This window comes from Helianthus annuus, chromosome 14, assembly GCF_002127325.2.
Source record: "Helianthus annuus cultivar XRQ/B chromosome 14, HanXRQr2.0-SUNRISE, whole genome shotgun sequence".
NCBI lineage: Eukaryota > Viridiplantae > Streptophyta > Magnoliopsida > Asterales > Asteraceae > Helianthus > Helianthus annuus.
Genome location: NC_035446.2, coordinates 130,381,782 through 130,394,947, shown reverse-complemented (window position 1 = coordinate 130,394,947; position 13,166 = coordinate 130,381,782). Strand labels below are relative to the sequence as shown.

Here is a 13,166-nt window from a genome sequence, read left to right as displayed (position 1 = left end):
TTAATTTTCTTATTGATTTCCTCAACTAACTTTTTTTTTTTTGAACAGTCAAATTCTATGATTCATAGAACAGGGCCAGCATATGCTGTAAAAACCCAACAGTACAGTACAAAACAAATCAAAGCAAAACAAAACGAAACTAAATACAAAACAAAATACACCCAACTTCTACGCCACTATTTCACTATATCTCGTATGTTAAAGTCCACCCATCTTTCCCATACTATATCATGTAGTTTCGATCTACTTTTCAACCAAATAAAGCTCTCGGCCATTACTGATTCAACCATACTGTTTTCGGACCGATTGTTACCTTCGAATTCTTTTTCATTTCGAGCCTTCCAAATGTTCCACATAGTGGTTTGAAACACTACGTTTATAACTTTTTTCCACTCATTAGAACCTGGAAGATCTTTGACATATTCTAGTACATCCTTGCATTCATGAAACTCTGTTGAAGATGGAAGCTTCAACCAATTGACTATGTCTCGCCAAATCCTTTTCGATCCACTGCAGCCACATATAGCATGATTTACTGATTCCTCCTGTGCATTACATCTTGAGCAAATATTACTGTTAATAGGAATTCTCCGCTTAATTAGCTCCGACTTCACCGGAATCCTCCCGACCGATGCTCTCCACGTGAAATAGTTTATTTTCGGCGGCACCCACTTATTCCAGTGTCTCCATTCTTCCTCTGATCCGTTGTTATCTTGACTCGCTATTTGACTTCGAATCTCCGCAACTATGAACTCTCCCTTGCTACTAGACTTCCAGTTCCATTTGTCGTCTCCGGTTTTAAACTTCGCCTTATTGAGGCTCTGTAACAAAGCTGTCCATTGTGCCCATTCCACGTCTGAATTTGGCGGTCTTTTCCAATCTAGATTCCACTGGTTCTCGTTCTCCAACTTCGTAACGCAGTCCTCCACTTTTGCTTGTTTTTTCTTCACGATCTTGAATAACTCTGGGAAGCTTTCTTTGAAAATCCTGCCATCGCACCAGTTATCACACCAAAACTTCACTTTGTTCCCTATACCCACCTCAGCTGTAATCTCTTCTGAGATCGAAACCCCGAGCCTTTGTATTACTTTCCCTGCAGCCACTATGTCCTTCCATGTACCTGCAATTTTATTATTAACTGGTATAATATTATAACATCTATTATTCTCATGAATCGCTTTTATTACTTTCACCCACAACTCCTCCGATTTCGTTTTATATTTCCACCACCACTTTATCATTAGAGAAAGGTTTGTATTTCTCAAGTCACCTAACCCAAAACCGCCTTGTCGTCTCGCTCTTATCATTCTGCCCCATGCTATCCAACGTATCTTGTATTTTCCAGCTTTCCTGCCCCATATAAAATCCCTGCGTATTTTATCTAAAGCTTTTATTACCTTTTTTGGTGCCAGGTACATCGAAAAGAAGTAATTTGGAATGGCCCCCATCACCGCCTTTGCTAAGACCATCCTTCCAGCGAACGATAGACAATTTGCTTTCCAAGCCGATAACCTGCTATTGAATTTATCCAATACCACCTTCCAATACTTTTCTTTTTTCATATTTGCTCCGATCGTTAGACCGAGAAACTTGAATGGCATTGATCCCATTTTGCATTTTAATCTCCCTGCCATGCTCTCAATCTCATCGGTTTCAACTCCTAGTCCGTACAGACTTGATTTATTCAGATTCACTTTTAATCCTGAAGTCAATGAAAAACATCTTAATATACGATTAAGATTTAGTATATTTATTTCAGACCATTCCCCCATGAATATCACGTCGTCTGCATAACATAAATGTGTGATGCACGGGCCTTCGTTTGGTGTGTTGATACCTTTAAATACGTTCCTATCGACCGCCCTCCTCATGATTACATCTAGTGCCTCCATGGCTATTATAAATAAGAACGGTGATAGCGGATCACCTTGTCGCAACCCTCGCTTTAAATTAAATCCTGACGTAGGCGACCCACTTACGAGAACCGATGCCCAACTTGATTTCAAACATGCTCCGACCCATTTCGTCCACCGACTTGGGAAACCCATAGCCTTCAAGTTTGATAGAAGGAACTTCCAGTTTACCGAATCGTATGCCTTTTCAAAATCTACTTTGAAAATAAACATCTTCTTTTTACTTTTCTTAGCCCACGAGATGACTTCACTCGTTATTAATGGTCCATCAAAAATAGACCTACCTTCTACAAACGCCGATTGTACCGGGGCTATGATATTAGGAATTACCTTTTTAAGTCTAATTGCTAAAACTTTAGCAATAATTTTGTATATCACTCCGATCAATGAGATTGGCCTGAATTCCTCGACTGACATTGGATCTCTCACTTTAGGGATTAATGCAATAAACGATGCATTACATTCCCGTTCAATGAATGCTTTCTCATAAAACTCATTTAATACGCACCCAATTTTTCCTTCCAATTGACTCCAGAATTTTTTAATGAACTTAAAAGTGAATCCGTCAGGACCCGGAGCCCTATCACTTCCACACGCCCAAACTGCCTTCTTTATTTCTTCTATAGAAAACCGTTCGGTTATCTCCTTCTCCTGTTCCTTTGAAATCTTTTTGAAACCTCTGCCGTCAAGGGAGGGCCTGGTTTTGATCGGTTCCGCGAATCTTGTCATAAATCTTACTCTAACTTCCTCCTTAATTACCTTCGGATCCGTTACCATAATACCATTGATCATCATCGAGCTAATGCGATTCCTAGCCTTCCTTCAATTTATAAGTCTATGGAAAAAATTAGAATTCTCATCCCCTAGTTTAGCCCACCTGAGTTTTGCTTTCTGTTTCAAGTCTTTTAATTTCTTCCTTTCATAATTCTTTATCTTCCATTTACCAGTTACTCTACTTTCCTTTTCCGTCTCCGTAAGTCTTCGTGTTTCCGCCACCTTTTCTATCCTCTCTACCTCTTTAATAGCATCTTGAACTTCCTGTTCCTCTTGTGTTTTTGCTGACTTCCTCCATTCTTTTATTCCCAGTTTAAGATTCTTCAATAATTTTGCCAATTCTCTCATACCGTTTCCCCCGTTCATTGACTCCTCCATGATTTTCTTAATCACATCACCTATACCGTCTTCTTCCAGCCATCTATTGAAGAATCTAAACGGAATTGGACCAAAATCAACGTTCTTACAAGATAGTACTAGTGGACTATGGTCCGATGCATGTTTTGTTAGTGCTTCAAACTTAGCTGTGGGCCACTTGTTCATGAAACCGTCACACACAAGTATCCTATCTATTTTGCTAAGACTTGAACCATCGTCTGCCATATATGTGAATTTATATCCACACATCTGGTATTCTACAAGACCTGCTTCGGCTATAAAGTTATTGAAGATCGCTGCACCTTGGTTGTCAAATCTTGAGTTCATCCTTTCTTGTTCATCTCTTACTTCATTGAAATCACCTGCCATGATCCATACTCCACTTGATGCTTCCTTAACTGTCTTTAATTCTTCCCATAACAATCGCCTTCTCATAACATCACACGGTGCGTAAACATTAACTATATTGATGTATATATTACTCCCAGCCAAGCTCCCGCTAATTAGTAGGAACGAGTCGTGTCTTACTATACTTTGTTTTGAAAACATCCCTGGATCCCATACCGAAATCAATCCCCCTGACCTTCCTCTAGCGTCCACAGATTCCCACTCCATATCCGCTTTTCCCCAATATCTTCCTACCACTATTGGATCAACATTTGACACTTGAACCTCTTGTATGCATAAAAACGAAATCTTATTTTCCTTCACTAAGTTGCTAATCCACTTCGGTTTCTCTTCACCCCCTATTCCTCTTATATTTACCGCCAAATAATTCATGATGCACTATTAGACTCCAATTCCTCCCTTACCGTTCTCAGGACCTCCTGCCTGCTATTTGAAACTCTTATTCCAATCTTCTTCCCTATCTCTAATGTGGCCTCTGTCTCCTCCTGCACGTCCGTTCCTGGCTCTTTGTTTAAGTCAAATGTTAAATCTATTTCGTCTAGAATATCCTCATTTAAGGTCTGTCCAACCGCTACTGTACCCCTCTCGGTTCTTATCCTCTTATTAGCTACGCTTCCTTGTTTGGTAAATGTAAATGATGAACGCCCTTTTTTCCTCTTGTGAACAACCTTCTTTTTTCCCCAAATTATCTCGTTTAAGTTAAATGGATCATCCTCCAGCCCAACTTCATTTCCCATATTACTGAGATTGGGCCCATCCCTTTTATCCAGCCCATCTTTGCTTGTTTCGAACCCATGCCTTGCATCAACATTGTCTCCCTTAGTTCCAGACTGAAATGTAAAAGCCCCATAATCCCCACCATTACTTATATTATTATCAAAATCATCGTTCTGTCTATTGTCATGAAACTCATGCGGCATCTCTTTACCCATGCAATCGGCAAATATCTCCTTCCAGTTCCCACAAAATTCATTTTCATTTCCTAAATTTTCATTATTTTCCTGTCCGTTTTTTTTTCTCAGTTCGTCTTCATCTACTGTCACCTCTCGGTTTTCGCCACTAGTGGTTTGTGAATCCACCTCTATTACCTCATCAACTTCTTCGTCATCGACCTGGGCTGGTATTTGATCCTCCTCGTTGTTTGCTGAAGACACATCGTCTGGTATATTGATGAAAACAGATTCATCTTCAACAAACTTTGGTGCCCAGTTTCCGGACACCTCCGACAACCAACACTTAAACACAGAAGCTTTATGACTCATTACGATCTCGGTGTTTATAACCTGCCCTGTTTTAACTATTACGCCGATATGCGCACTTGTCAAGTTACTATCCTCTTTACTTGCATCAGCTTCTTTGATCACTCTGCCCAGTTTCTCCCCGATCCTATTAAACGTTTCCTTGTTCCTTAGACTAATCGGTACCCCACATACTCTAACCCACGCCAATCTCTCATACCGACTCTTATCATTCTTCCATTTTTTAATGTCTGAGAAATGCTCCTCACACTTATGCCCATATTCTGTTAGCATTTCTTCTGTAGCCATCTGTGATCCCAGCGTAACCAAAATCCTCATTCCACCTGCATATCTTACTTCCATTGTGTGTGCACATACCCTGCTGAGTAAAATTTTAGACCTGCATAATATTTCCATTGATTTCGCCTCCATGCTTAATGTTCTCTTGCTCCATTCTTCGGTATTTCCTCAACTAACTTTTGTTTTATTAATACCTCTCAAATTAATATATATTTGTTGCATTTATTAATTAGATTTGAATCATCGCTTTCAACTTTTGAATTAATCTTCTACTTTTACATTCTCATGCGGATTAGTATTTTATTCTTGTGCCTACTTTCTTTAAACTTTTTATTTAATACATGAACGGTTTATGTTAAATGTTTATCTATGTCAAGATTCATTTCTTAACATTATTTTCTGCAAGTTAATATCAAAATTAAAGATGGTGAATTAAAGGAATGTCATGTGTATTCTTGGTTCAGACTTCGTTCAGTATTGCCAGTATTGCGAAACGAATCTCATAAAAGCAATCCCACTGTCAAATCTTGTTGTTAATAAGATTGAAAACTTGTATATTATTAATACAGATAAGCTATTATAACCAGCAAATTATACAGATGGAAGTAGGTTAAAGAGATTAATTATTTGTATTGATAGCTTTAAGCTTGGTGGAAAATGAAATGGCATACTTTTAATTAATTAAATTGTACAAATGTAACATGTAACGTCTCGACCTATAGATATCACATCAGAAAGATGGTGACTGGGGATGTCAAATATAACTGGCAGTGAATTGAGTTGTAGTAAAGGGCAAAAGTGACATGAAATGAACTTTAGAACATAGATAAGCAACAACATACATTGATGGCTAGCATGTGTCACATATTTAACTTTCACTGTCATATAATATCCAAAATAAGAAAAACTACTAACCTTCCTGAAAATAGTATAATCACACTTCATTTATAAGACACTTCATTTTCACCTCTTTCTTTGATTCAGATTTAATTGCTTCATTATGTAAAAAGATAACATCATCTTGTTTGCTAGGTGTTTCTAGGAAATTGCCCTATACGAAAAGGCACATATATCTCTTGATACATTCTTGTTTTCTTAAAGAAAAATGTCGGGTTATATAACATGTTCAGGCACTCCAAGTTCGGCCAATTCCATTAACATAAACACGGATACTTACATCAAACATTGTTCTATAAATCTGTTTTTTTTTTCTTTCCAAGAACCGTTATATGTTAATCCAAAAGTGGTATAATCTTAGTTAATTTAGTATAGTTATTTAAAAAGGCAGATTAAGTTTTGCTTTGAATACAAAAGTAGTATGTATAATACACTTTGAGCCTCATTTGTTGATTAATTAAACAAAACATTGTTATTCCAGAAATTGCTATCTTATTTGTAAATTTAATTAATAAAACTAAAATAGAACCCAGTTGATAGTAAAGAACATGGTTCTATATGCTAAAATATTAACAAGAAAAAAAGTCTTCTATCACCCAGTTTCAGACTCAGTTGTTGGACTTCAAACCAAGTTATATTACATATTGTATTATACGGCTGTTGTTTGATAAGTAACCGGGTTCCGTTAACTTTACAAACCAGTATATATTAGAGTTGGATTATTTAGACTTCTAATCAAACCCCCTTAGCTATTTTAACCTCGTGTGCATTGAGTAAATGTAAGAAGGTTGGATGCATTTTTGACTGAGAAAAAACGAATATACATAGTATGTTTGTTGGTTCAATTGGTGTTTGGCCCGAGTAAGAGGACCAACTCGGTAATTAAATGGGTTTAAAGAGGTTACAAGTTCACCAACTTGAGGGACAAAATTTGGCAAGATGGTTAAATTTGTCAACTTTCCTAATTGGCTAGCAAGTTTGGGTTAGTCTATATAAACCAAGTTAGGGTTTAACATTTTAAGAGAGAAACTGATTTATGATTTAAGAGTTGTAATCAGTTTTTGCGTTACATTTTATGTATAATGATAATTATTCAATCCACATTCATCGTTTGTTATATGGTTTGATATTCATTTGAGACTTGAAATGGTATCAGAGCCAAATTCAATCGTTGAAAACCAAACGGGTAATCATTTCTGTTCAGTGGCTAAGAAGGTTACAGACTGGCGATCAGCTACTTCCTGATTGACGTCAACATCATTTTTTCCGGCAATCGACAATTGCTCGGAAAATTGATTTTCGATGAAAAGGGTGAGTTATCGCTCGCAGGAATGTGGTTGTAAATTAAGACCAACGGCGAACTCGGTAACAGTGGGGTTCAGATCGGGTTTTTGTTTAGGGTTTTCCTTTTGGTGCAAAGTAAGAAAGAATTTCTTTTGGATTGTTGTTTTCGGGGACTAAGGGGCTGTTTGTTTACTTCTTAATGAGACTCTTAATGGTTCAGACCTCTTATTGGTTCAGCACTTAATGGTTCAGACTGTTTGTTTCACGAGCAGATGTCTGAATGGTTCAGACATTTGCCTCTGAATGGTTAATATTTATACAAAGTCTGAATGGTTAAGACCTCTAATCTGAATTGGTTAGACATTTGCTTCTGAACGGTTAAGCATTATACAGGCTCTTAATGGTTCAGACTTCTTACTGATTCAGCACTTAATGGTTCAGACCTCTTACTGGTTCAGCACTTAACCATTCAGATGTTACCAAATAGCCCCTAAGATTAAAAGAAAACAGTTATCTTTTCCCAAGCAATAAATTAAGAAAAAGTGTTTTTTTTATAACTCGTGTTGCACACCGGTTAAAAAAACACATATAACATAATATTTTTGAAGCCCTAAAGTTTATTGAACAATGATTCGGTTTTTTTAGAGGTATTCGTGATCGGGTTTCTACGAGTTGACGGCTTCGGTTCTAAAAAGTGGTTCAGGAGTGATAGGTTTGTGTTAGTTCCAACCGACTGCAGCAAGGAGGTTCTATGACGCTATCTTACAAGAGACAAGATAAGATGGCAGATAGTGATCGACCATAACAAATTGTTATCGTAATAGAAAAAAATTCGGCTAGTCTCGTGTATCCCATGTTCTTATAGACAAATTATACAATATGGGGTACGCAAATGATGGTGATTTTTAATGTTTGCAAAGTCAGGTTCAAGTTGAACATGGAATGAGATTGGATGCTAAGAAGAACAACATGGCGATTGTGTTGTTTTTTCAGTCGATACCTAAAAATTAGATTTTGCAAGTTGGTAATCTGATACAACTAAGAGATGTGGGACGCTTTAAAGAGAATACATCTCGGGGCTAATCGGGTTAGGGAAGCGAGTTACAAACTTTAATGTTCGAGTTTGAAAATATAAGGACAAATAACAGAGTCCGGTTGGTGAGTTTGCTTTCCTTTGCTTCAGAAACTTCTTTGGGTTCTACGATTGATGAGCCTAAACTAGTCAAGAAGTTTCTAAACGGGCTACCGAGATAATTTATTCACATAGTGGCTTCGATCGAACAGGTAGTTGATCTTAATACGGTTACGTTTGATGATGTTGTTGGTCGTTTAAAATCATGACAAAAACAAATAAAAGATGAGGAGCCTTAAAAGAACAACCAAGTGTTGGTGCACTTGTGTCTGTACTTTGTCTGTGTTCGGTCTGTATGAAAACGATGTCCTAAGTCAGTCTGTAAGTTGACCAAGTCAACTATCCTCCTAGTTTGACTTGGACAACATGATGTTGTCTGGATCGAAGGATAGCCTCGAAGGATACAACTGATCCTTCGAGGTGCTCGAAAGATATGGTTCGACCATGGTTCAACCATTAGACATCGAAGGATGATCCTTCGATGTCCATGCTGATCGTTCGAGCTCACTGTCATCGATAGATGATCCTTCGGACCATCTATCGAGTCCTTCGACCAGACCTGCTATGTATGGGTATAAATACCCATGCAGTGTGTAAGTGTAAAGCAGATGCACACAGACAAGAGATAGAGAGCTTGAGAGCATTCTGCTGGAAACACACACACACACTTGAGAGTTTACATCTTTGGTTTTGTAAACATTGTGCTTGTAACCGTAACCTTCATACGTATTAATACAGTGGTGTTAATCGGTGAACTTTGTGTGTTCTTGTGTTTGTTCTTGCTTCATCCCGGTTTGCCTACTAGCTTGGATTCCGCACTCGCTAGTGGGTTAGTATAACAAGGTTTAGGTTGTTCTCGATCCTCCGAGAAAAGGGACCTACAAGTGGTATCAGAGCCTCGCTCTTTACCTTGTTTAAAACCGGTTTGTTCAAGTTCTTTGGTGTGTTTGGACACTAGGTTTAGCACCCGTTTTGGTGGTTTTTCTTGCTTTTCTAAACTGAAAAACGGATACTAAACCTATCGGGAGTGTTCGGGGTCGGTTTGGGTAACTTAAAAATCATATCCGAGAGGTTTTCTGTTTTCCGGCCATAATTCCGGTCAAATTCCGGTTGCCTTGGTGAGGATAAGAAACTTCTATTTTGGGTGTTATTTTTGAAAGTCAAATCTGTGTTGGGAAAAGTGGTTGTCAGATCATACCTCTTTGCCGAAAGTTGGTCACCTACCACATCAACTTTTCACCAACTTTTGTACCTTCTGTACTTGTGTCAGAACCGTCGAAAGATAGCTTTCGAACTCGAAAGATCATCCTTCGATCAAGGAGATTCGAAAGATAGCCATCCTTCGAACATCCTTCGAAGTCTGTAGGTTATCCTTCGAGTCAAGGAATCTTTTTGAAAGATCATCCTTCGAGCTACTGTTCATTACGAAAGATAAGGATCCTTCGTGTTAGGTGAATCTTTCAAGGTTATCTCTCGAGATTATTGTTCGAGCCATCAACAGTGATCCTTCGAACACTGTTGATTCTTCGAACAGTTGTCATCCTTCGAGGCCTGTGTTCGAAACATAAGGAGAATCTTTCGAAATCATCCTTCGAAAGATAAGGACCCTTCGTATAGTCAATCTTTCGAAGTCAATCCTTCGAAGTCTTTGTTCGAAACTCAACAAGGATCTTTCGAACCTTGTTGATCATTCGAACAAGTATTGATCTTTCGAACAGGTTGTATCTTTCAGTTCATATCTGTTTTACACTTTAACAGTTTGTGGTGTGTAGGTTTGGTATATATATAGTTGATCAAAATGAGTTGCACAAGTCCTTGGGATTGGAGTACGGATCCACAACCAGATCTGAAACAGATGTCGATGGCTGAATATATGACGAGTGCCATTCCAAAACAACAACAATCAATAAGTTCATGTCAATGGGCTTTGGTATCCAATCAAAGTCAAAGTCTTCAGAACCTTCTGATTAGTGAAAGTGAAGCAGGAAGTAGCAATCGTCCACCAAAGCTGAACCACATGAATGATTTTCCGTCATGGAAAGGCCGCTTTCACACATATGTTCAAGGACAAAGCACCGACCTTTGGATGTGTTTTGTCAATGCATTCAATGAAAGTCTTGAAAGTAGAGCATCCACTTCAGAAGGTTACGCCAACATGCTTGAAAATGACAAGAAGGCTTATGAATTGGAGAAAAAGGCCTATGCCACTCTTACTCAAGCACTCAACAAAGACATCTACCATCAGTTTTCATATTGCAAGACCACGAAAGCATTGTGGGATGCCTTAGTTGCTAGAGGAGAAGGCAATGCAGCTGCTCGAAAATCTCGGCATGATTTGTTGAAGAAAGAATTTGAATCGTTTCAGTTTTTGGAAAACGAGACTCTGAATGATATGACCACACGTTTCTATCATTTGATTAGTGAAATGTGTGCTTATGGGGTGGCAGCTACTCAACAAGACATGGTGAATAGGTTTGCTGACGCCCTACCCCCAAAATGGAGTTCGTTTATTGAGTTGTTGAAGCATACTAAAGCTCTAGATGAGATTAACATCTATGAGTTCATTCAGAAGCTGGAACATAAAAATGATGAAGAAATTAGGAAAGCAAGGCGTGCTCCAGCTCCTCAGAATACAGAAATGTATTTGCCTGGTTTTGGTCCTTCAGCTAGTTCTAGTTCTGTTCAGCAACCGAAGCTTCAAACTGCTTTTGTGTCCAATACGAGTTCCTTTCCATTTCCTCAATCAACAGCTGCTCCACCACAACCTCAATTCGATCCGAGGTCCTATATTCCTGTTCCAACACAGCCACAACCACAACCTCAACAACAACAACAGCAAGCTCACTATACAAGCAATCCTCAACCTCAACCCCAAGGTCATCACACAATCCGGGTCGACAACTCAAATCTTTCACACCTTAGTATTGAAGTTGCTAAGGAACATATGGAGATTATCAACACCATGGTCAGTGCATACTGTGGTTTGGTAGCTGGTCAGCTTGGAAACATCAACATGACCAATGAAGATTATGATCAGATCGACAAGGAAGAAATGGAGTTGATGGATATTAAATGGGCTTTTGCTAGTGCGGTTAGAAGGGCAAAAGATTTCATGGCACGAACTGGAAGAACTTCGTTGGAAGGAAAGAAAAACACGAAGTATGGGTTTGATATTAATGCCGTCACGTGCTTTAATTGTGGCGAAAAAGGGCACTTTAAACGTGAGTGCACTCGACCAACAAAACACGGCAATCACAACCCTTTCAGAAACCAGACGAATGTGAATGCCCAACAAGAAAACCGTGAACGGAGGATGGTGGCAGTGAACAACAATCAGGGACAGCCTGGAGCTACCAATCACAATCGGGCTTTGGCTGTTCAAGCTGATGAAGGATGTGACTGGTCAGTGCAGTTTGGTGAAGGTGATCAGGGAACTGGAACCGCTTTGTATGCTAAAGTCATCGAGCAGGTTCAAAAAGAAGAATCTTCTGGAAGCGATGACAGTTCTGGTTATTCTGGAAGTTCTGATGAAGAAGGCTCTGTTTCTGGGGATAATCACTCAGAGCCTGATGAGGAGGAAGAAGGTGAAGATATTCAGGATCTTCTGAATGAAGCTGATGAGCTTAAATGTCAGAAATCAATTCTGATTAGGAAGGCTGCTGCTACATCAACGGAAATGGAAAACCTATTTTCTGAAGATGGAGCTTTTTCTTTTCAATCTGCCTTTATGGCAAACGGCTCAGCCTCTACTAGTCAGGTAACTTCTGAACCTCCTGCTCCTAGTATTTGTAACTCATGTGCAGAGATGAAGCTTGAATCAGAAAAGCTTCATAGTCATAACCAGAATTTGGTTATTGAACTGTCGAAATGCCAAGAGGCAAACATGGCTTTAACCCGGAATGAAAAAGAATTTAAATCTGTAATAGAAACATTAAAGAAAAATGTGTCCGAGGTTAACAAAGTAGTTTACCACAAACAAGTAAGTATAAATGAATACATTAACCTTGTGGAAGAAACTAAGAAGCAATTGGCCATTGCCCAATGCAAGCATGATGCGATCAAACAGAAATTGGATAGTTATTCTAACTCCCGATTTGTGCTTGATCACATCATAGACGTTCAACAACTGAAAGGTAACGTGAAAGGTGTAGGGTATAAGGCGTGTCCACCCCCTTTGATGGACAACTATACCAAGATGCCCGATGAAGAAGAAATGCCTCGGTATGAACCCAGTGTGCCTTTGAACTTTGAGGAATTTTCTACTGGCCTAGGGTTCAAACCGGAGAATTCTGAAAATACATCCACAAAGCAACAGGAAGCTTCAACATCCGTGAAACAAAGTCCTCCAATCATCGAGGACTGTGAGTCATCGGATGATGAATCGGAATTGGATGTCGGTGATCAGGATAAATCACTTAGCAAGATGAAAGGAGTAGTCATTCCACCAGAGAATCACATCCTGTGTGATCCTGATACTCCTGATGTTCCATCTGTTAAGGAACAAGTGATTGATCCTGTCAAAGGTGATAAAACATGTGTGTCTACTGTTAAAAGCAGTAATGTGTTGTACACATTGGTTGGAGATAATAAAATCTACTCAGATGACGTTTTCCCAATTAAAAATGTAAATAAATCTTTGATTGACAAAGTCTTTGAAGACAATACAAACAAATTTTTGGGAAAAACACTTCCGGGAATTGTGGTAACACAATGTGATCCAATTCCTAAGGCTGAGATTAGGAAACAATTTGCTAATCAAAAATCTCCAACCACTCGACAACCTACTGTTTCTAAGGGTAAACAACCTCAACGAGCTCCAAAGCCAAAGGCTAAAGTTGAATC

The 13,166-nt window shown here is 38.8% G+C and overlaps 1 protein-coding gene across 1 annotated transcript; it reads right to left on the bottom strand.

Moving 5' to 3' along the window:
• Positions 1-2,735: 2,735 nt before the first annotated feature.
• LOC110907409 lies at positions 2,736-3,845 on the bottom strand. Its single transcript, XM_022152397.1, has one exon. The coding sequence runs from the start codon at positions 3,843-3,845 to the stop codon at positions 2,736-2,738; it is 1,110 nt and encodes a 369-aa protein (XP_022008089.1).
• Between the last annotated feature and the right edge of the window lie 9,321 nt (positions 3,846-13,166).